This window comes from Lynx rufus, unplaced genomic scaffold (assembly GCF_022079265.1).
Source record: "Lynx rufus isolate CCGP_SWC_20201006 ecotype Redwood Valley unplaced genomic scaffold, mLynRuf1.p SCAF_1, whole genome shotgun sequence".
Lineage (NCBI taxonomy): Eukaryota > Metazoa > Chordata > Mammalia > Carnivora > Felidae > Lynx > Lynx rufus.
The window spans coordinates 20,027,425-20,050,792 of record NW_025814823.1 but is presented as its reverse complement, the minus strand read 5'-3'; the positions used below and the strand labels follow the sequence as shown (position 1 = coordinate 20,050,792).

The following is a 23,368-nucleotide window of genomic DNA, read 5'->3' as shown; positions in this document are numbered from 1 at the left end:
CTGCAAATGCCCAAGTTCTACTTCTATCAAGTGCATGACTTCAGGTCACTTAACAGCTCATTCTCAAATGAAAGGGTTGGTATAACTGACTTCTGAAGTTTCTTCTAGTTCTAAAGGTTCTTACTTTCCTTCAATATTATGTCGTCAAGTACCATTTCACTGTGGAGAGCTGTTTAAAAATGATTAATGGTTAAATTACAAAAAACCTGTCAGTTCCTCCAACTTAATCACTCCTATTCCTATTTGCTAAGCTTATATCTTTGAAGTTGATAGCACACAACTATTATAGTTCTGACCTCTCATTATCTTTCCAGATGCTAGCCCATGCAAGTTAATTGCCTAACTGATATACCTCAGTATATAGAATGCAGCTTGAGACACATTTTTAATACAGAGTTATGCCTTTTAAGGCCCATAGTACAAACCTGTAACTGTCATTTAAAAGTGGCTCTGAAAATGCAGTCCAAGAAAGCATTCAAGGGAAACCATCTCAGAAGCTGGCTGAAAAAGGATTCTTGGACTCCAGAATCTGCATTTTGACACATCCTCTGGTGAAAATACTGGCTGAGGATTTCAATATTAACTACAAGTTACTTGGGAAAATTAACATTGAAAAAACAGGGCCCAGCTCTAAATATTAATTTGGGAGGGGTTATTTATTAAACTCACCAAATCGGAGGTTTTGAAAGTTACATAAAAAATCGCAGCTTCAGAATTTTCCAAACAAATCTCTCCCTAGCTATAGTAAGCAGCATGAGACTGTCATTAAGTGCGTTCTTTAAAAGTACACTCAAATCCTTAAGCCAAATGCATTAAAAATGGAAATAAGCAATTCACATTTTTATTTCTTGGGATTAGGCCAAGATGGCTTTTATGTTTCTGAAGCGATCCACAAAGCCAAGATTGAGGTTTCCGAGGAAGGCAGCAAGGCGTCTACGGCCACCGGTATGTTCATCAAGGGGTCAGCAGTGCTCAAGTCATACCTCTTGCCCTTCTATGCCTTTGTTAGGTTTATCCAGTTCAATCTCCACATTTCTAAACTTTCCCACTCAAAACCCCAAGTCCAGATGTGGTATATGTGGTATAGCATTTTTTAAAAAGGAAGGTTAACACAAAGAGTTTGAAAAATGGCGAGAGAAGAGAAATCCAGTCTGAAAAGGATTTGTACCATCATCCCCATAAACAAGGGATGAAGTCATTCTGAAAATTACCTTCAGTAAGGAATTCATTCCATGGAACATTTTGAAAATGGGACACAGGGTTGCTAAGTGGCATCTTTTCTCTTTAATTTTCCCATTTGTACCCCATCATAACACTACACAAATACATTAGGATGTTCTGATTTCTTCAGAAATCAAGGGATATAACTGACCTCGGCTCCAATTTTAATAGTGACTTCCCTCAAATGAATAAAAAATGTAATAGTCTCCTATTCTTTCCCTCCTGCAGCTCTGTTGTTACTGAAAAGGTCTCGGATTCCTTTTTTTAAAGCAGATCGGCCATTCTTCTTTTTCCTGAGAGAACCCAACACAGGTATGACAGTATTTCTGGACACCATTCAGATATATTAAATATTTATCAGCATCTCTCTAGCAACAAGCGCCCATTTGTCCACTGCAGCCTAAAACAAGCATTCCTTCTAGCTAGTTTCTATGGTGCTTCAGAAGCTTCCCAGTTTCTTGTCGCGTATCCTGAGAAAGGGGAACATTTCTTAACTACAAAGGAAACTAATACCCTCCGTGTGGTTTTTGGCTTTTCGGCTCATTTTTTTGTTGATGTGGATTTTTAAAAATTCAGGTTTCTACTGCTGGGGAAGACTCAGAAAGATCATGAAAGTAATGTAAGTGATTCATCTTGACTCCCCCCCCCCCCGCCCCCCATTGTTGCCTCACTGTAGGACAAAAGATATAGCTCCTTCAGGGCACTCGTGTGTCCAAGGAGTCTTTCGACTCAGCAACCCCAGTATTCTAGTGAATGCACCTAGATTTCTATAGTTTTTCTGTTGGTCTTTCTCAAGCTGGCCGAAATTACACAAAAATCAAGTGTTTGCCCAAGTACTTCTTAGTTCCACTATACAACCTCATCTTAAGCCAGAAATGGTATGGACCAGGCAAAGCCTCAGCACATCAGAGGGACAAGCGGAGCTCCTCTCATTTCAGCGATGATAAAGGATTCTAAGTATTCCTCTCCGTGTTTCCCCCTCCCCCCTCCCCATTATTTATCAGCCTAGGAAGGAAAAGAGATTCTCAGTAAAGAGTTGTTGGCAAGTCGAAACAATGTGTTAAAAAGAAATAGGATGGAACAAGACTAACAAAATCAAGCAAAAGTGGATCTACTTTAACTAAACATCAGGCATTATTTTTATTTATGGAGAGAAAAAAAAGTCAAAAGTTAGAATAATGAAAATTACGCATAAGTTTTACACAAATTGTTAAGGAAATACTGTCAACATCATTTTATCTGAGAATCATTTGCATACTGCTGTAACTTGTGCTGGAAATCAAAGGAACACTTTTGTGACAAAAAGGATGAAGATAATCATTCACTAGGAAATAATCTATTGGGGGATTATTTGGGGAGAAAAAGTCCATCAACAGAATATATCCTCCTAGGATTTCACCATGATCATTCCATCCCCATGTTTATTAGATGAAATTGTCACTTATCACTCAGAACAGGCAACAGAGAGCCCTCTCTTAGAAAGGATACATGTCCAAAAAATGAAAGATGAAAAAAGTGACAGGCTCTACTCCCTCAAGAAACAGAGACAGGACTAAATGCAAATAGGAAGGTCATTGTCAAAAGCTGATAGCCAATAAAAGTTGATGACAGTTAAAGAGACCGATATCTCTTTTGGAATTCAGCTGCGTAACAATGACGTAAAACCTCTGCACTAGTAAAGGACACACCACTGTTTCGATGATAGGAGTTTTCAGAACTGCCTCAGTAAACACATGAACATAAAAGGCTAATCCAAAACCAGTTCCATAATCCGCCGCACATCTGAATATAGTCTTTGTGAATTTATTTACCTCTTTCTGGGAGGTACTTGCCCACACCACACACGGCACAGTGACTACTCTCCTGGTGAGAGGGGTGTCGAAGAGATAGAAATCAGTCTCAGCCTTCAGTACACCAAATGGACACATCTTACTGATAAGGGCAAATAATGAATCCATTGACAAATGGGACACATATGGGAACGTTAAGAAAAACGATCTTAATCTCAAGATTAAACTGTTAGAGAATATCATTTGTCCAGCCTAAAGTCACCCAGTGACCTAGAGGGCCAAAAAAGACAGGATATTCCCCTTAAATTCAACCCCCCGTTGCTTACAAGAATTCTATAGTATTTCACTAATTTAACTAATATGCCCAGTTTCTTAAAATGTAAAAAACCTTCGAGATGGGATATTAAACTTGAGTTTTGATTAGTTTCAAACCTTATGACTAGGTTTTGGATGAGGCTATCGAGTATGGTGACAGAGAGATTAAGGACAGAAAGAGGAGACTGAACAAACTGCTCTTCCCAGATTCATCCCCAGAATGTAATCAAGGTGAAGGGTTTAAAGATGATCACCTCAGGAGCAATCTATAAAATGGAAATAAGAACTTCCTGATAAGGAAAGCTGCTAAACATCAGAATAGACTGAATCCCCTTCCTAAATATTCTTGTTAAGTATGAACTTTTATCTGAATGACTTGTAATCCCTTCTATTAATCTCAGAATCTAAATATACATAATTTAAGACAATTAAATCCAGACAATATATTCTGGATTTTGTGTAGCTCCTGAATTTAGCAGTGACTGCAGGTAATTACCTTGACAATTCCATCTATGAAATGATATCCTGCTTTAAAGGTATTTTGTAGAGGTAAAAAAGGTTTAAAGAATTGCATATGAAAATACTATGTAACGTTACATTAAATGCTTCTTTTTCTTGACAGGATTTGTCTTCAGTATTGGGAGCGTTTCAAATCCCCTAGACTAAATTAAGAGATCTCAAGCATGTTCTCCACTGTCAACTATGCTTTTCTTCATAAAAAGTTACAATCGCATTCTGCTATACCCCTGAAATTTTAAAAATGTTCCGCGAAAGTGTAAAAAGATAAGGGTATGTGATTTTCAAATATTATGAAACTAAAATTCCATCAATTTTACTATAATTTTATAAATTTATTTTGCCCTCTGTTAATCTAAATGTATTTTAACCTTCTTTTCTATTGGTTACCCCAAAAGCACTACAAGGCACAGCAGTGATCTATGAAAGGTGAGTGAGGAGTCTGGTCACAGGGTCAACGTCCTCAGTGAAGTCATCTGAGGTCGTGTTGGACTGAGAGTGGACAATGAATAGTGTTGGTTTTTCCTTATCCTGGGTATTTCAGGGGGAATACAAAATGAGCAAAGTCATCTTAAATGTTTCCTTTCCATTTAGCTTCTAAACAAAATGAAGAGTTTAAGTGTAAGAACAGCAGAGGAAAACAAAGAGATCCCCTTTGAACTCCCAATTTGTCGTGGGACTTCTGTAAGCATGGCATCAAGCTGCCAAAGGCTGGCCATTTCAGACTATGTGGTGTGCCCCAAACTTACACCTCCCTAACTGGCAGCTTCAACTTAGTGCCACCCATAATCCTAGTGAGAACGGAAAAAGACGTTGAAGGGGAGTAAGGAAACCAATAATGTCAAAGATGTCTGCGTTTTAAACAGCTTCTAAAGTGTGTGCCTATTTGCCACAGATCCCATCTTTTCTATTATCTAGGCAGAAATGGGAGTATGTTGGTGTAGCCAACAAAATCTAAGAACATAGAGTAAAAAGACAATGCAGATTATGTAACAGATAATTACAGTTAGCTTTAACAAATATGAACTTCAAGTGGTGTATTTGTCCAATGCTTAAAAAGCAAGGCCTTTAAAATTCCATTATCCTTAAGATGGTTTTAAATGATTACTTTAAATGTGATTATTTCCTAAACCACACAAGAGTAAAATAGAGCATTTATTGATGGAATAACAAAAGTGCTTTTCTTAAATATTCTTCAAAATACATTTGTACAACTTACAATAATATATCCAAAATAACTGTATATACAAAACATTACCTAGTTTTAATGTATGTGCTTTTTTCCCCAAAAATTACAAAGTAACTTTTTATTATTTTTTTTTTTTGGCAAAGTTCAACCTTAACAGAGGTGACAATTTTAAAGGTTGGTTTAAGAAAATAGAACCTGAGGGAAATTGACACGCAAGAGTCAATGACAAGCAAGAGATTTGGAGGAATATTTTTAGTTTGTTAAATAAAAATGTGTTTTAGAGTGATATTTTTCACATTACAAAAATAAACCAAAATGAAGAAAAGGTCACTGTAAAATGATGGAAAAAGGATCTGTAGACTTGCTCTTAGTATTTCAAATAGCCAACAATGCATGTCAAAAAATGAATTCAAGATCACAACAGTCTTGTATTTACTTTGTATTTGGAGAAGATAGTGAAATAAGTGGCCACATTCTGTTTTCTTTTAATTGCTATTAATATGGTTGATCTGATTGGCTCGTCGATGAATTTCATCCAAGAAGTTCTCCAGTTGTTCTATTAGCATTCGCTTTTTAAACCTGTATAAAAAAATAAGTGATAGCACTCTCAATTTCTTTTTAATGGATATAGATCAGTATAATGCTTTTTTTTTAAAGACAGAAACTGCCTTGGGAAGATTTTTCAAAGTAAAATGAAAATGAAAAACAACAACTTTATGATATATAAAATCCACTGGAAGATAATAAGCAAATTATTTTATCAGTGCAGAACTGCAGTTTGTTCCTAAAACAAATAATCCAGGCCCAGGTACAATGGAAGTCAGATATTTGTTCCACAACCAAAAAGAAAAAAAACCCTAACATTTACAAGGGTTACAAATATTCCAACAAAATTTGGACTCCTAAAGCAATGATTCCAATAGCTTCTTATGCTCTTTAATTTTTTTTTTTAATGTTTGTTTATTTTTGAGAGAGAGAGAGAGAGAGAGAGAGAACGAACAAGCTGGGGAGGGGCAGAGACAGAGGGAGAGACACAGAATCCGAAGCAGGTTCCAGGCTCTGTCAGCACAGAGCCCGACGCAGGGCTCAAACTCACGAACCGTGAGATCAGGACCTGAGCTGAAGTCGGACGCTTAACTGACTGAGCCACCCAAGTGCCCGTACTTCCTATGCTCTTTAAAAGTTGTATGTTGAAAGAATGTGAACAAAGTATGAATATAATCCCCACAAAAGGGAAGAAGAAATGACAGTTGGATAGTAACGTTTAAAAACCCTGGTGTTCTACTATTACAGTTTGAAAGCTAACAAATCAAGGATAATTAGACATCTGCAGTATAGGATAATATAGCAAACATTGCAAGTTCAAGTGGCAATTTAAAATTTTCTTCACTAATATAGTAGACTAAAATTGCATTCGTCTACATAAGTTATTAATACTGCTGATGCTTTTTAGAATATCCAAAAACACTGTCCAATCTATATCCACTTCCTCTCTACTTGTAAATTAATATGAATAGCCACCATAATATTACACAACTCTCTAAAAGGTGTTAGAAGTAGAGAGTGCAGGCCACCAGGAATATGGCTAAATCCATGATGAAGTTTGAGCTGACAGAATGTTACATAAAGAATAAATACTCAAAATAAGTAACATGAAAAGTTACTGCCTTATTTTGAACCCTCAAAGTGGTGTATGCTCTAGCTACTCCAAAAAAAACCCAAACAAACAAAAAAAACCAAGTAACTGCTCTATCTAAAAATGCCTTTAAGAATAGCATGGAAGAAACTGGGGGACTTTTAAAGGCTGTGTATATTTGAAAGGTCAGAGGAGATAACCCTAAGTTTTCTTATAATACTAAAGAAGTCTTCAAGGAAAAATGTTTTGTGTACTCACTACTCATACAACTATGCTTTCCAGTTAATTGCACTTCATAGTTACCATTTATAATCTTGATCCACATTCCTTGTATTAAAGTACATAATCCTGGGCTACTGAAGCAATCAGAATAAGGCCCATTTGTCCAACTCTGCTCCCCTTAATTACATGTTTTCCCACATACAAATGAACAGCATTCAAATATTGTCTTCCAAGGTTATTTCTAATCACTGATTAATATCAACTGTAGTCCAAATATATAAAGGAGAAAAGCTGAAGGCTATAAAATATAAAGACCCCAAAAAGGCACAGAGTAGGATCAATGAGAATTACGCAAGTATCTATAATCTACAGGGAGAAAAGGTCCATAATTGGTGAAGAATTTGTGTGTGGCTATTTTTTAAGTGAATTTCTTTCAATAAACTAAAACAGAGGAGGAGGAGGAGGAGGACACACATGGCTGTGTCATATGCATGCATAACACAACAAGTATAGATAGTGTTATAACAGTCACAACTGTTACAACACTGACTATAAACTGGGGACTCATTTCATAATCATTTCATAATGTACAACAGATTATTTACCTTGATGCTTCTTTAATGACATTTTGCAAAAATATTAGTCTTGTTTGTAAACTGCCTTGCACATGCTTCAGTAAAGTGAAGATTCTTTCATATTCTTAAAACAAGAGAAGCAAAGAAAAAAATTAGTGGCTTTTCTATGCACTCTTATTCAATATTTTTCTACTGCAGTTTACGGTATCAAGATATGCTAAACCAAACCAAAATATTCTACCACTCATTAATACACATATTTCATCATATATCAATCAAGATAAAATAACTTGGTAAACACAGAAGTTTTGTTAAAAGTTCCCATTAAGATATCAAACATAAAGCTTAGAAAGTACGTGACTAGCTTTTGGTACTGGCCACTGAAAAAGCAGAAGCAAGTAGCCTTTATAAAATTGCATACTTATAATTTAAATTCTCAACTCCAGTTAACAAGATGGGGAGGGGCATATGGAGACAGAAAAAATGGTTAAGAGTGCTAGTTCAGTTTCAAGTTTTCACCTAAAATTCTGCCAAGGACTATAAACTCCTAAATGGCAAGGGCTGTCTTACCCACTTTTGAACCACCCATGGGTGTTCCATTAAAGCACACGGTCCGTCAATCTGTCAACATCTTTGAATGGATGTCATAATACTGAAATTTTATGCCAAAGTTCTTTTATATTCATTTCATAGATTGCTTTTATAACTTTAGGGTTTTGGCCTAAACACATCCCTGCTCACCATCATAGTTTAACCCTTAAACACAGTGGTAGACACTATGTCAGGAACTCTACAGAGATGAAACTATTTAATATTCGCTACACTTTTGGGGGTTTGCTGCTACATTAAATTCCAGTTGCTGTTTAGAAGAATACTCAAGACTACGGGTTCCTGTCATAGTAGGAACTATGTGTAATTTGTCTGTGTGTTCTTCAAGCTCTGCTCTCAGTCCCTCCTGCTTACCATATCTACACCATACTACTTTGGATATAACAGACATTTAGTGTTTGTAGGCTGAATAAAGATCAAATCTTACATAGCTCAAATGTTGTTCAAAACTGATCTGGAATCAGGTATATGCTTCTAAATTTTTTTTTTTTTTTTTGGGCCCACACAGATATCAAATATGGGGTTTGCCTCTAATTATACATACTTCTTCCTGGCTTTCGGATCTCTTTCATTATTTGTGCTTTTAGTTCAGTGTTGACCTCTTCATGGCTTCTGCAATGCATCAATTTCTTTCCTTTGTTGAGTGAAGATGCTGGTATATTCTCTTCAGGACATTGTTCTTTATCTCTTGGCTCCTCGTGATTTTCTAAATATCCACCAACAGTGAGGTCATTAGTTCCTAAATGGTCATGACCAAGCGCCTCTGTATGATTGGTTGGTCGTTCCAGTAAACTGGCTGGAGAAGAAGTTGAAAATTCAGTATCCATAGCATTTGGTGTAATATCTGATGAAAGTTGGTCTGCAACATGATTTTCAACCACATCATCTATTGTCGAATCATTAGTGGCTTCCGAAACTAAAAACAAAGATAAGAAGAAAAAATTGACATGAGCCAACTTCAAAGCACACAGTAAGAAAAAAGCTGCAAATAATATTACAGCAAATCACAACTAATCTCCTTGATGGATGCAAATTAACAAATAATATGATATGGTTCTTAAGATTTGCCAAAGAGATGGTGGGTTTCAATGTGAAACATTTACACTATTTACAAAATCTTTAAAATTTTTGCCCTTAGGAAAAAAAATAAAAGCCAATTTCACACAACTTTTAGTTCTCTGCTTTATTCTATGGCAATTTTATTGAACAAGCAAATTTCTAATGCTTTAGGGGAACATATATGACCAAGATTATCAGGGTTACCCTTTCCTTAGAGAGTCCTAACTCATTCCAACTTACCTCTGCCTTATACAGTCTACTATCATTTAGAGGCAAAAGTAAACACAGGGAGTCCGAAGTGTTCAATATTCTGCTGGGAACCCACTGTCAGGTCACTTTACAGTACACTCTTTTCTTATAACCACTCATCCAGTCTTTAGTTGAGCAACGCAGAACAGTGCCCACAGCCTGGTGCCCACTGCAGTTCATCAGATTACTGGACTTAAAAAAGCTTGCAAACACTTGCCCCCCACAGAAAGCAGCTGAATTGTAAGTTCCCTGACTGCTCACCAAACCTCCAGGACACCCGCTGAAGTCATCTCTACTTCCCTCATTTATCGTCCAAAGGTAAACTCATGCCCACAAAAAGCCCTCAAACTTCTGACTCCCTCCTAAATCCCCGTCCATGATTTGCAAATTTTCCTAAGTATTCTCTGTAACGACTCCCGCTTTAACTGAAACGCAGCTCTCTGACAAAGAAACTGCTCTTCTTTTCAGACTTGGAGTTAGAATCTGCTTTCTCTCAAACACTCCCCATGGACTTAAAATAAGGAGGTACAGTCACCGATTCCTTCACCTTCCAGTGCCACTTCAAGTTACTTTCTCCTGCACTCGTATAACACTCTTGCTCTGATAAATGGGAGGGAGAAAGTAGAGGCCACTACACTCATCCTCTCTCTCCTATCACTGTCTTTATTGATCTCTAAGGCACACCTCTCTGGTCATACCTGGCTCGCAGTCTTCCTCCCACCCTGATGTCCCTTGGACATTATCCTAGATCATTACTACTCAAAATGTGGTCTAATACAAGCAGTGTTAGCACCATCAGAAAGCTGGCTAGAAATGTTCACCTTGAGCCCTGCCCTAAACAATGAATTCAGAATCTGCAGTTTAACTAGATCCCCTGGTGATGCAATGACACATTAAAGTTTAAGAATTACTGTTGTATGGGACTTCAGTGTCTAAGCAGATCACCTGCCAAGAACATGGCCTCAATTCTTTAATGTCTCACCGTGTTTGGCTCTCAAATCAAACACAAATTCACGGGCAGAGGAGCATAACCCTTATCTTTGCAGGACTCCTGCTGTTGGCTCTGTAACTCAGCCAGACTCTTACTTCAGCATTTCCTCCACTTTCTCCCTCCCAATGAGCAGATCCTACCTTCTAGATTCCTCTTTCTTGTCTATCCAACTTATATCCCATATGCATTACTTTTTACCAATGTCCTCAATTCTCTCATTCTATTGTCCTCCCTGCCAGGCAAAACCCCAAATCTGCCAACTCTATCTGCTTGCTCTAGATGTGCATTTGGAATGATGAGCACTAGTGGAGAAACAGGACCCAGCAATCTTATTACAACATTTCCTCCCTCTCCCACAAAAGATCATTCTAACCTTCTCCGCTCTCTTAACATCTCGGACTTTCCCAATCCCTGCCTCCCACTCAGGAGCATACATCACCTCTCACTTCACAGAGGAAAGGAAAGCAGAGCTGTGAAACAGGAACTTCCTCTACTTGCCACTGTTCAACTTGTGCCCATACCCTTTCTGCTTCACTGGAAGTAGCATTCTTTCTTCTGGGCTCTGGACCACTCCTGTCTGCCTTCCCAGTGATTTTGTGGGAGCAAAACTGCTCTTGCTAAGGGAGCCAAAGACCAATAGAACTTTTCTAATCCTTTTGACTGACCTGTCTAAGAAGCATTTGAAACCACCAACCACTCAATTCCCTTTCCCTTTAGCTCTCACGACACCAAATTCTTCTCATCTCCTATTTCTTGGATTCTTCTTTCTCAATCTTTCCTGAAACTCATTTCTCTCCTTAACTTTAGTACTTTCAAAGTTCTGTTCTAGGCTTTTTCTTCTCATTGTTTTCTTTGGTGTGATTTAATTCACTTCAATTGGGGCTAAGACTGCCTCCTGCACCTCCCTCTTTATCCCAGTCTCTTCTTTAGTTCTAAACTAAAATATCCATCTTCTACCTTAGGATCTCCATGTGGCTAACTTAATAGGCACCTCTAAAATCACTCATCATCTGCTCTTCTACTCCACCCCGTTACCCTCACCTACCAAGCATCTCTCAACTCCTCTCTTGCCCTGACTCCAACATCCAGCCAGTCGTCATCAAGTCTTTACTGATGTGTCCAAGTATTTCTCAAATACATGTTCTTCTCACAACTCCACTAGCAGGTCATTGGCTCTTCCCTGGGTTCCTTAACTGCTTTCTGTGCATCTAATAATAATTTAATGACATCAAATATCCTATCAGTGTTCACAATCTCTAATTACTTTATATATTTTCTGTCTGTGGAGGGAAGTTTGATTTTGTTTGATTCAGGGTTCAAATCACGCCTGCACACTGTCATTGGTTTATAGGTCGTTTAACTACCTTTTAATCTATAAAATCCTTCTGTACTTCTCTTTTTTTCTATGCATTTTTTCTGGAGATACACATATCCCATATTCTTTGTCTTACAGTGTCCCACCATCTGGATTATGCTAATTGTCTCCCTATTTTGTCATTTAATATGTTTTCCTATCCTTGTATTTCCTATAAATTGGTAGTTAGATCTAGAGGCTTGATCAGGTTAAGGTTCGATTTCTTTCTTTTTTGTTTTTTGGCAAGAGTATTTCAGAAGTGATACTGTATAAACCCTTCAGGAGTTATATAATATTTGGTTCTCTCCAGTTATAAGCCACAAATGATCACTACCTATAATTAATGATTCCATTAATTTACTAAGAGTTCCCCTACATCCATTCTTGTTCTTCCCTAACAGTACTCTGCACAGGACAGTCAGCCTGGTCTTTATAAAATGCTAACCGGATGAGGTCACTAGCTTCTCAAACCTTTCAAAGATTCTCATTGTCCTTAAAGTCTGGAATCTTTACAATGGCCTCCAAGGCCCTCCGTGATCTGGCCTCAACCTATCTTTCATCTCTCATCTTGCCTCACCCCCAACACCTTTGCTATACTAGAGTTCTTCCAGCCCCTTAACTGCTTCTCTTTACTGTATACGTTTGTACAGACTCTTCTTATACTACTTCTATACACATAGTATGCAGCAGACTGCTTAGCAAGACTCCTGAATGCACAGCTTTAGTGAAACAACTCCCATTCATCCTTCCAATGTTGGCTTAAACGTAACTTCCTCAATAAAGTGCCTTGACCCCACAGACTAAAATCCTCTTGCCACATGCTTCCAAAACATACCTGACTTCCCTTCTGAACATTCACCACACTTCTAATGTTCAATGTTCAATGACTGTCTTTCCTCATTCTAAATGGGGGCAGAGATCACTATTGTCTCGTTCACTGTGATACCTCAATGCCTAGCACTGTTTACCATAGCATATGTATTTAATAATTAGTTGTTGAAGTTACCTGTAATTGAAAACCACCTTTCTATGGGTATTGAGAACATCCCTATACCTGTTATTTTGAAATACTTAAGGCTTATAAATGATATTTAGATCATGACAGCTAAAATAGAGCATAATAAATACATGAAATGTCCAAATGTTCACTAAAAGGACTGTGATTACACGCTAATTTAGAATAAACAATTATCTTCTCTAGACACTCTTAGACTTTATCAATTTTTTCTATATTTTACTACAAAAATCTCTTCCCCACACAAAAAACAAACAGCAGCAAATAATGTTTATTTTTAAAAAACTCTTACTTTTATGAAGAGGAAGGGGTTTAATAAGATCTGGCTGTGCTTGAGTCATAGGTACAGGTGGTCCTTTTCCTCCAATATGATTGTTCACAACTGGATTCTGTTGTCTGCCTCTCAGCAGTGGAGACATACAGCGACGTCTTTTAGGGATCCCTTGCATATTTGGTTCTCCGGGTCGTTTATGTTTATTTTGAGGTCCAGCCACAAATTCATCTGCTTCATCTATCATCATACCCTGTAACAAAAGAGAATATAATTTCCCTAGATTTACATACAGTTTTTAAATGGCACAACTAATTCCAGTTCCCATTAAAGCAACTAGATTATAACTATGTTAACATTTATTAGTCTACCAACAAAACAGCTTCAGCTTACTTTAGTGAAATTAGAACTGTTAAATCCACAAATAAGTTATACAATGGAACGTTTCAAGCTTACCTTTTTATCTAGCTTAAATGGGTTGCCAAATGTATGCAACCTTCGAGGCTGATCAGGATCAAGTTCTCTTAATGGAGAAGGTACTTGCTTGAGGTATTCCTGGTAATTCCCCATTTGTGCTATAGGAACACTGTGCACTTGATCTTTTCAAACAGAACAGAGCAATAACAAAAGTTAACCTCACTGAAATGATACTCTGTTTAATTACCAAATAATACCTTCTTATATTTGAATGCTATCTGGGGTTATCCTAGGCAGTCTTCCCTTCCCATATATGCAAAATTGGTTTGTCATCATAAATATTGTGACATAAACGAAGTCTTTGAGATTTTTAAAATAAAATTTAAAAGAACTGATTTTACCTTCTAAATAAAACAAAAATATTGCAGTTAATTTGAGTGTATAGAATAAGCAAATATGTGTTAACATTACCATGAAAAGGAAATGTCTCTTCTATTATATTCCAAATAAGCAGAATTTAATTATAGCAGAATTTATAGAAAAGACATATCACATATAGATAACCCTTTTTATATAAAGCTATGGTGGGAGGGGTCCCCAGATGGCTTAGTTGGTTAAGCGTCCGACTCTTGATTTCGGCGCAGGTCATGATCTCACAGTCGTGAGATGGAGCCCCGTGTCGGACTCCGCGCTGAATGTGGAGCTTGCCTGGGATTCTCTCCCCACCCACTCCCCTCCCCAAAGTACGCTTGCACTCTCTCGGTCTCAAAATAAATAAATAAACATTTAAACAAATACGTAAATAAAGGTATAGCTGGAATGCTTACGTCAGAGATGGCAAAGAGTTAAATTCTCATCTGACTTGATCTGTGGTCAGTGCCATGGGTATAACTGAAGGAACAGGACATGTATTCACCATCCAAGTTAAACCACCAGATGCTAGTATTGTGTATCACAAGAAAATGATTGTGCATGTGTGGACCTGTGTGTGTGAATGCATGAACAAAGCCAAAAAAGATACTAAGCTGCTAACAAAGGGTGTCACCTCTGGGGAATAAAATTTGGGGGAAACAGTGATGGTAGAAAGAAATTCTGAGACTGAGTGATGACTCAGTTTTTACTTCATTTGTTTGAATTTACAAAGAAAATGAGATACTACAATGCTTTAAAAGCTACACTACTATACTATGTTTTTTCAGTATAAAGAAATTCACAAAAGAAACACCATTATTGAAACTATGATCCAACCTTCATCCTGTCCTTTAAGAAATCTGCGGGTGCTCTTCAAAAGATTAGATCTCATTCTTGTTAAGTGATCCAAAAGATTCCGCCTTGGTATGTCATACGCGTTCCTAAATGTCTGTGGCTTCAAATCCTATTGAAAAACATTCAAAGGCAAATTTATTTTCAAATATAGAATTATAAGAGACTAAAATCTCTAGCCTGCAGTAAAGGTTTGGAAATAAGATATACAAGTCTAATTAGCTTTAAAAATAGAATAAAGAATTATGATGCAATCTTAATATACTGTTTTGGGAACCAGAGGATAAAAATTGGTAGTGAACTTACCAAATAACTCAAATTCACATCTCTTCAAGATTTTATTATATATTCTGCCTAAGGAAAGTAAGTATCTTATAAAACAAATTTCCAAATTTTAAAGACTGAAAATTTAAAGAAAAAGAGCTTTGATTTACATACCATAAAATCACCCATTTTAGGTATACAGTTTGATGAGTGTCAGTAAATTTACAGTTGTGAAACCATCACCACAATCTGGTTTAACAATACTTCCATCATCCCACAAAAGTTCTTTGTGCCCATTGTAGTCCATCCCTTTTCCTATCCCCAGGCAACCACCGATCTGCTTTCTGTCTCCCTACATTCCATTTTATAAACGGAATTTTGCTATATCAAATCTTTTCTATCTAGCTTTTTTTCACTAAGGATGATATTTTGAGATTCAGTCACATTGTTCATGTATCACTAGTCTGTTCTTTTTTACTCCAGACTAGTATTCCATTCTATGGATATAGCATATCTTTATCCACTTTCCATTTGATGAACAGTTTTCTTTACAGTTTTTGGCTATTATGAATAATGCTACTATGAACATTTGCATATAAAGCCTTTATATGGACCTACATCTTCATTGCTCTCATGTAGATACCTACAAGAAGAACTGCTAATTATATAACAAGTATAGCCAGTGTAGTGGATGGGAAGTGGGATCTCATTGTAGTTTTATTTTGCATTTCCCTAATGACCATTAAGGTACAGCATCTTTTTACATCATGTTCAATCTGTATATCTTATTTGGTGGAGTATCTGCTCAGATTTTTGCCAATTTTTAATTAGATATTTGTCTTTTTATATTGAGTTGTAGGAGTTCTCCATGTATTTTGATACATATTCTTTATTCTGTACATACTTTTCTCCCAGGCTGTAGTTTGCCTGTTCATTTTACCAAGTTTCTTTTATAGACAAAAGTTTAAATTGTTTTTTGATTTTTTTATTATTATTATTTTTTGTAAATAAAGTTTTATTGGAACCCAGTCACACCCATTCATTTACATATGGTCTATGGCTGATTTTTTTTAATATGAAATTTATTGTCAAACTGGTTTCCATACAACACCCAGTGCTCATCCCAACAGGTGCCATCCTCAATGCCCATCACCCACTTTCCCCTCCCTTCCACCCCCCATCAACCCTCAGTTTATTCTCAGTTTTTAAGAGTCTCTTATGGTTTGCCTTCCTCCCTAATTTTTTTTTCCCTTCTCCTCCCCCATGGTATCCTGTTAAGTTTCTCAGGATCCACATAAGAGTGAAAACATATGGTATCTGTCTTTCTCTGTATGGCTTATTTCACTTAGCATCACACTCTCCAGTTCCATCCACGTTGCTACATAGGGCCATATTTCATTCTTTCTCACTGCCAAGTAGTATTCCATTGAATATATAAACCACAGTTTCTTTATCCACTCATCAGTTGATGGATATTTAGGCTCTTTCCATAATTTGGCTATTGTTGCAAGTGCTGCTATAAACACTGGGGTACAAGTGCCCCTATGCATCAGCACTCCTGTATCCCTTGGGCAAATTCCTAGCAGTGCTATTGCTGGATCATAGGGTAGATCTATTTTTAATTTTTTGAGGAACCTCCACACTGTTTTCCAGAGTAGCTGCACCAGTTTGCATTCCTACCAACAGTGCAAGAAGGTTCCCGTTTCTCCACATTCTCTCCAGCATCTGTCTCCTGATTTGTTCATTTCAGCCACTCTGACTGGCGTGAGGTGATATCTCAAGTGTAAAAGTTTAAATTTTAATGAAGTTCAATTTATCAAGTTTTTTATGTAGGTACCTTTTGTGTTAAATTTTAGAAATCATCAATGACCCCTGAACCCAATGTCATGAAGACTTTCTCCTGTTTTCTTCCAGAAGTTTATAGTTTTAGTTTTTACATTTAAGACCATGAGCACTGGTAATGTAAGGGTCAAGTTTATTATTTTGAATATGGGTATCCAATTGATCCAGCACTATTTCTTTTTTTTGTTCATTTTGTTTTTACTTTATTTTATTCACACTCATGTTAGTTAACATATAGTGTAGTATTGGTTTGACGAGAATTCAGTGATTCATCACTTACATGTAACACCAAGTGCTCGTCTCAACAAGTGCGGTCCTTAACGCCCATCACTCATTTAGTGTGTCCACCCACCCACCTCCCCTCCAGCAACCCTCAGTTTATTCTCTGTATTTAAGAGTCTCTTGTGGTTTGCCCTCTCTGTTTTTATCTTATTTGCCTTCCCTTCCCCTATGTTCATCTGTTTTGCTTCTTAAATTCCACATGAGCCCAGCACTATGTCTGAAGAGATTGTCTTCTTACCCACTGAGTTATTCTGGCACCTCTGTTAGAAATTAACGGATTATACGTGTGAGGGCCTACTTCTAGACTCTCTTCTGTCCTACTGCTCTATATGTTTACCCTTATGTCAACAACAGAACATGTTGATGATCATTACAACTTTACAGTAAGCTTCAAAATAGATAGTGTAAGTCTTCTAACTTTATTATTTTTTTCCAAATTTTTTTACCTATTCTAGGACCTTTAACTTTCCATATACATTTTAGATTGGCATGTCTGTTTCTACAAAAAAAGGCTACTGAGATGAAGAATTTTTTTTTAAAGTAGGCCCCACGCCCAGCATGGAGCCCAGTGTGGGGCTTCAACTCATGACCTTGAGATCAACACCTGAGCGGAGATCAAGAGTTGGGCACTTCACTGACTACTGAGCCACCCAGGCATCCCTGGGATGAGGATGTTTATAATAATGAATATTCATAAAGTATTTTAAAATCATGCTATGCACCCAAGGTCATCAGTTTAAGTACCAAACTACAGTGAACTCTCCCACTAGCTATGTAACTTTAGGCAATCTTTAAGCCTCTGTATTCTTTCCTTCTTTTTTTTAAGTAATCTTTACATCCAACATGGGGCTCAAACTCATGACCAAGACAAGAGTCAAATGCTCTACCGTCTGAGCCAGCTAGATGCCCCATCTGTTTTCTCATCTATAAAATAAATGGGGACACCTGGGTGGCTCAGTCAGTTGAGCATCCAGCTCTTAATTTCAACTCAGGTCACGATTCTAAGGTGGTGGGATTGAGCCCTGCATCCAACTCTGTGCTGAGTATGAAGCCTACTTAAGATGTGTCTCTCTGTCTCTCTCTCTCTGCCTCTCTCCCCTGTTCTCTCTAAAATTAAAAAAAAAAAATTTAAAGAATTTAACAAATAAGTGAATGGGTTGGCTTACTGATCTATTCATCAATTTGGCATGTATAATTTTTTAATTCTAAAATTCACTCATTCAATGATAGTATTAATGATCATTAGTCTACAAAGGTATAGAAGTATTCCTAAAGTTTGGACAAACTAAATATCAGCTAATAGAAAATTTGATTTATTCAACAATACAACAGAATATATCCAGAGCAGTATTAAATTCATAGAACTATTACCTTATTGAGCAAAGCAACCTGGAACCCAGTGTATTCTTTCATATTAAGGTCTAGCAGTCTGTGAGGAACATCCTCTGAAATTCCCTGGAGCAACTGTTGAAAATCTTTCCTATAAGCCATTGATAAACCATGTGATCGGCTTCGGACTTTAATTCCAGTTTCCTGTACTACTTTTTTGCCTACAGATCCAATGACTCGATCAGATTCTATTTTGGCCTAAAGTAAAAATAAATAAGAGTTGGTCTCGATATAATCTAAATTAATAAATTAAGCACTAATAGTTTTGGTCTTCTATAAATTAAATACATATTTATATTTTAAAAGTATGTAAGAAGTTAAAACCTCAAGTAGCACAGTTTATGTCAAGTTCTTGGTAAACTAAATATAGCTTAAATAATAATGTCTTACAGTTTTAAATCACTATAATAACCTTCTGGAGCAGGGCAAACAAAAACAATTTCAATTTTATTTTATTTACTAATAGCCACTACACTTAAATCATGAAATGTTTAAGTGCATCCTAAATGAAAATATGTATTTCTAAATCAGAGGTGATATAAAATTAGGGAAAAAAATCTCATCAATATTTACTTAAAGACACTATTATTAGCACATAATTAAATCTTCACAGGTATAACGAAAAGTGATGTAGTTTTTCACTGACAACAAGTAGCAATATTTTGACTCTTTCCAACCTACATCTCGATTAGCAGTTAAAGTAGCAATGGCAAAAGTACCGGAAAAATAATGTATTCTATACAGTAGTAGTATCTTGGCAGTCTAACTGCATACTGCTTGACTACCAAAGAATCTATTACTGTGATATGCCCCAAATGACAAAATCAGCGTTTTCAACAAATATTTCAAAAGAAAGTCCCATTTTGAAAGAAAAAAACTACAGGTTTTAAAACATAAAGCAAAAGAAACTGATTTTTAAGAAAAGCAACTTTCTAACATACATTTCTCAAAAGAAAACATAACGAATGTTCACAGAATTTCTAGGACACTAATGAGGCCACTTTCATAAACTAGGAATTATTATTTGAAATTAACATTCCAAAACAGCATACCACGTACTTGAGACTGAATTATGTTAATATATATGTGGTTTTAAAACATGTAATGTATTCATATAACGTAATTCCATCAGAACCAGGAGAACTAACATTTGCATTGAAAACCATTCAAAATACTTAATGGTTCTATTTCTTAACATTACCTGTTGACTCAATTTTTTGAGGTATGAAATGACACTGTAACTAAGTCCATATTCCATACTGTCTGCTATTAGGTTAGGTGCTCCCATCATTCTAACAGCTTTCTTCAAAGGCTATAGGAAAAAAGAAAATATCACTCAATCCTAAACTTGTCAAAAACTTATGGCTACATGTATTGTCAGTTTTGAAGATTTTCCAAGAAAGACTTTCTTCCTTTCTTCAATAAGAGAGTAACATGATCATATTTGTATTTCAGTGAAATGTTTGCCTTAAAAAGGACTAGAGGCTATATTTTACCAACACACGGGCAAGAAAGGGTAAAGTCCCGGACTCCTTAGTATCATCGGAGATACTAAGTTTGGAAGAAATGGGGAAGATACAGATCACAGAGGTAAATTTGATAGAAATTAAGTAGTAAGTGAAAAGAAGTCAAGAAAAATGGAAGATTTCTACTTTGGGTAACTGAGTGGGTTGTGGCTCAACCATTCACTAGCTTTGTGACCCTGGACCAAGTTATATATCACCTCTCTGTGTCTGAAGTTTTTCTTTTGTATAACAATAATAGTCTCTACTTCATAGGGTTGCCATGGGATTAAATGAACTATACACGTAAAGCACATATAAAAGCATCTGGTACACAGGAGGCATTCAGTAAGTGCTAATCATTACTACTGTTACTATTAGCTGAACTGAAAAATCAAAACAAGCTCAGAGGGAAAAATAAGAAGGAAAAGCCAGTTTAACATTTGCTATGTATAGTGTAATACTTTTCAATTGTAAGGAGAGCCCAGTCGAAACCACTTGTGCAACGAAAAAAATCACCAGTATATTTGAGCGGGATACAGTCAAAAAAGGATGACAGCCATTCACTGACACCAGAAAGTGTATATGCACTGGTGTCAAACTGGAATCAAATCCAGCTCTGACATCTCAAATCCATGTAGCTTTGCCTGAATTCCCCAGGTTGCTAGGAAAATGATAAGTCAACAGACCTAACAGTTCATATTCAGTGCGTCTTTCTTTTTACTCTCTTACATGGCAGGCGCTATGTGCTAGACACACAACTTATCTCTTACAACTCTAAAATATGATTTTCAAAGCTCAAGACACTAATGCTCTTAGTAGAGACCATTTAGAAGGATTATAGTCAAATGCTATACTATTCCTCCATTTTTAAAAGTAAAAGTAATGTTTAAAAGTGCTTTTAGCATTGGTCTTTTTAGTAAGAGGTTACTTTTTCAAAAAGTAAATAATATATTTAATAATATATACATTACGGTCTTATCTACTGTGATACACTAGGTTGTTAAGTACAGGTGGCCACTGAGCAACATCGGGGTTAGGAGTGCCAACCCCCGCACAATAAAAAATCCGCAGATAACTTTGACTCCCCAAAAAGTTAACTAATAGCCTGCTATTGACCAGAAGCCTTACTAATAACATAATCAATTCACACAAATTTTCTGTGCAATATGTATTATAGACTGTATTCTTACAGTAACTCTGAGGTTTATCTTGATTTTTTTTTTTATATTTTCAGGCTATACGATTCATCTGAGAGTTTTTCAAATTGCCACATATCTAAAAAAATTTTTCCATTATATTTATTGAAAATAATCCACATATAAGTGGACCTATCCTCTTCAAACCTGTGTTGTTCAAGGGTCAACTGTAATCACAATCTCGTGGTTCTAAAAATAGGAGTCTATAAGAATATATACTTATCTACCTAAAAACATGTTTTTAGAGATTTGGGGAATAATGCAACAAAACTATTCTGCACCCTTAAGGAATAATAATTATAAAACTGCAATTTAACAAGGCAGTACAACAATTGGAGCTATTCTAAAAGCCAGGCTGCCTGGGAGTAAATTCCAGTCTCCCACACAAGTAGCCTTGGACAAATTACTTAATCTTTTAATACCTTAGTTTCCTCATCTATGAAATAGGAATGATGATCTCTACCTTGAAGGATTACCATATAAACTAAATGAGGTAAAATACTTAGCATAATATCAGGCCTAAGGTAAGCATTATGTACATGTTCTCATCGTCATTATCATTGCCATCATCATTATTCCACAAATCACTGAAACCTTTCTTTCCCATTACATCTTTATCGGTCATTTGTACACTCAATTTTCATGACATTTATATATTCTATATATTCTATAACAGCAGTAAATACAAGTAAACTAGAAGCATAATGTAAAATTTTGTAACAAGTTCTATTTTTAACAATCACATTCTTACCCCAAGATAGTAGGGAGGCATTGTCTTCAAATAACTTTCAAATGACTGTCTCCACTTCAATGTTGGTTTTGCTTTATGTACTTTAAACAAATCATCTATAAATGAATGTGAACAAACTATCATCATTTTTTTCAGACACAAAAATCAAGTCAAGCACGTTTCATTTTTAAACACTGCTTTCTTATTTGTAAGAGAGTAACATATCAGACATCAATTTTTAACAAAATTAATAGTGGCAAAATTTTGGTTCTGCCATTGAGCAGTAATACCATTTTAAAAACAAAAAGATGCTAATCATGATCTAATATTTCATGAAATAAAGGTAGAATCAGATAAGACACAAGAAAATCTGTACACTATCTAGACCTCAACATAAAACAGATGTGAGGACAGAAACAAAGTATACACAATGTTTTCAATAAAATATACCTACTAATATTTTGACTAGAAATTTTTTTTGACGATAATATTTAAATCTGAAATGGTTCCATACATAGAAGTCTTCTCCAACAGTACTGCTCAAACATTATAGCCAGAGGGTCCCCAGAAACTAACTTTAGGCTTTTATTATATCATTGGAACACATTCATTCATTTAAAAAATATGTGCCTGGATGGCTCAGTCGGTTGAGCGTCCGACTCTTAATTTTGGCTCAGGTCATGATCCTAAGGTCCTGGGATCAAGTCCCACGTCAGGTTCTGTGCTGAGTATGGAGCCTACTTAAGATTCTCTTCCTTTCTCTCTGTCCCCCTCTGTCACTCTCCCCCACTCACATGCACACTCTCTCTCTCTAAAAAAAATAGACAAGCATGTGCCAAATGAAAATTATAGATAAATTCTTAGAAAGAAAATACATTCAGATCTATAAATATATGCTTCTACAAAAATCCTTATTTACCAAATACAAAGCCTCTATTACCAATTCTCACTATGTAAGAAAGCTAACTTGTAGAAAACTTGGAATACTTAAAAATTTAAAACACAGTTATCTTCAATAGTTTGTAGAATCAAAGGTGTTTTGACACTGACTTTTAATTTACCACAAACATACACAGGTTGCTATAAAACAACCTTAGATAGGTTCGATATTTCAGAGTATTAACAACAGTTCCGTTAATTTCCACAAAACATGAGAACTTACAAAGACATGTTCCCAATCTTTGTTTTTAGGAAAATCAGTATGTATGCTGAGCCACTGAGAATGGGACACGAGTGACTTACCTAGAAGGGGCAAGAGGACGGGGTAATTGTAAGGCATCACAAATAAGTTGACACAGTTCAGTGCTGTACTGGCTTTCAAGTAACCAAAGGGATGACCGAGCTCGCTGTATTTTGCACTATTGCTCACATATACCTGTTAAAAGGGAGTGGTTGAAACTTCACATTTAATAACCTTTACAGAATGTTATTGAAACCATTGATTCAATTTAACTTTAACTTAAAAAAA

At 36.2% G+C, this 23,368-nt stretch overlaps 2 protein-coding genes across 3 annotated transcripts in view; one reads left to right on the top strand and one right to left on the bottom strand.

Moving 5' to 3' along the window:
• SERPINE3 (serpin family E member 3) overlaps nt 1–4,060 on the top strand; it is a 33,469-nt gene extending 29,409 nt beyond the window's left edge. Inside the window, exons 7-9 of the mRNA XM_047079266.1 lie at nt 859–945; nt 1,450–1,533; nt 3,949–4,060. Of these exons, the coding sequence (XP_046935222.1) occupies nt 859–945; nt 1,450–1,533; nt 3,949–3,992 (215 nt within the window). The 3' untranslated portion in view covers nt 3,993–4,060. The remainder of the gene's footprint in view (nt 1–858; nt 946–1,449; nt 1,534–3,948) is intronic.
• Nucleotides 1–23,368, bottom strand: part of INTS6 (integrator complex subunit 6) — a 104,072-nt gene that overhangs the window by 11,004 nt on the left and 69,700 nt on the right. The window contains exons 9-18 of one of the 2 annotated variants that reach the window (XM_047079255.1): nt 23,143–23,275; nt 21,922–22,016; nt 19,671–19,781; nt 18,452–18,667; nt 14,678–14,804; nt 13,469–13,611; nt 13,034–13,265; nt 8,618–8,989; nt 7,495–7,588; nt 5,468–5,610 (exon numbers count right to left, since the gene is read on the bottom strand). In XM_047079255.1, coding sequence (XP_046935211.1) covers nt 5,517–5,610; nt 7,495–7,588; nt 8,618–8,989; nt 13,034–13,265; nt 13,469–13,611; nt 14,678–14,804; nt 18,452–18,667; nt 19,671–19,781; nt 21,922–22,016; nt 23,143–23,275 — 1,617 coding nt within the window. In that variant the 3' untranslated portion in view covers nt 5,468–5,516. Of the gene's footprint in view, nt 1–2,336; nt 5,611–7,494; nt 7,589–8,617; nt 8,990–13,033; nt 13,266–13,468; nt 13,612–14,677; nt 14,805–18,451; nt 18,668–19,670; nt 19,782–21,921; nt 22,017–23,142; nt 23,276–23,368 lie in introns of those variants that run through there. The other variant, XM_047079248.1, reaches the window with a different exon arrangement.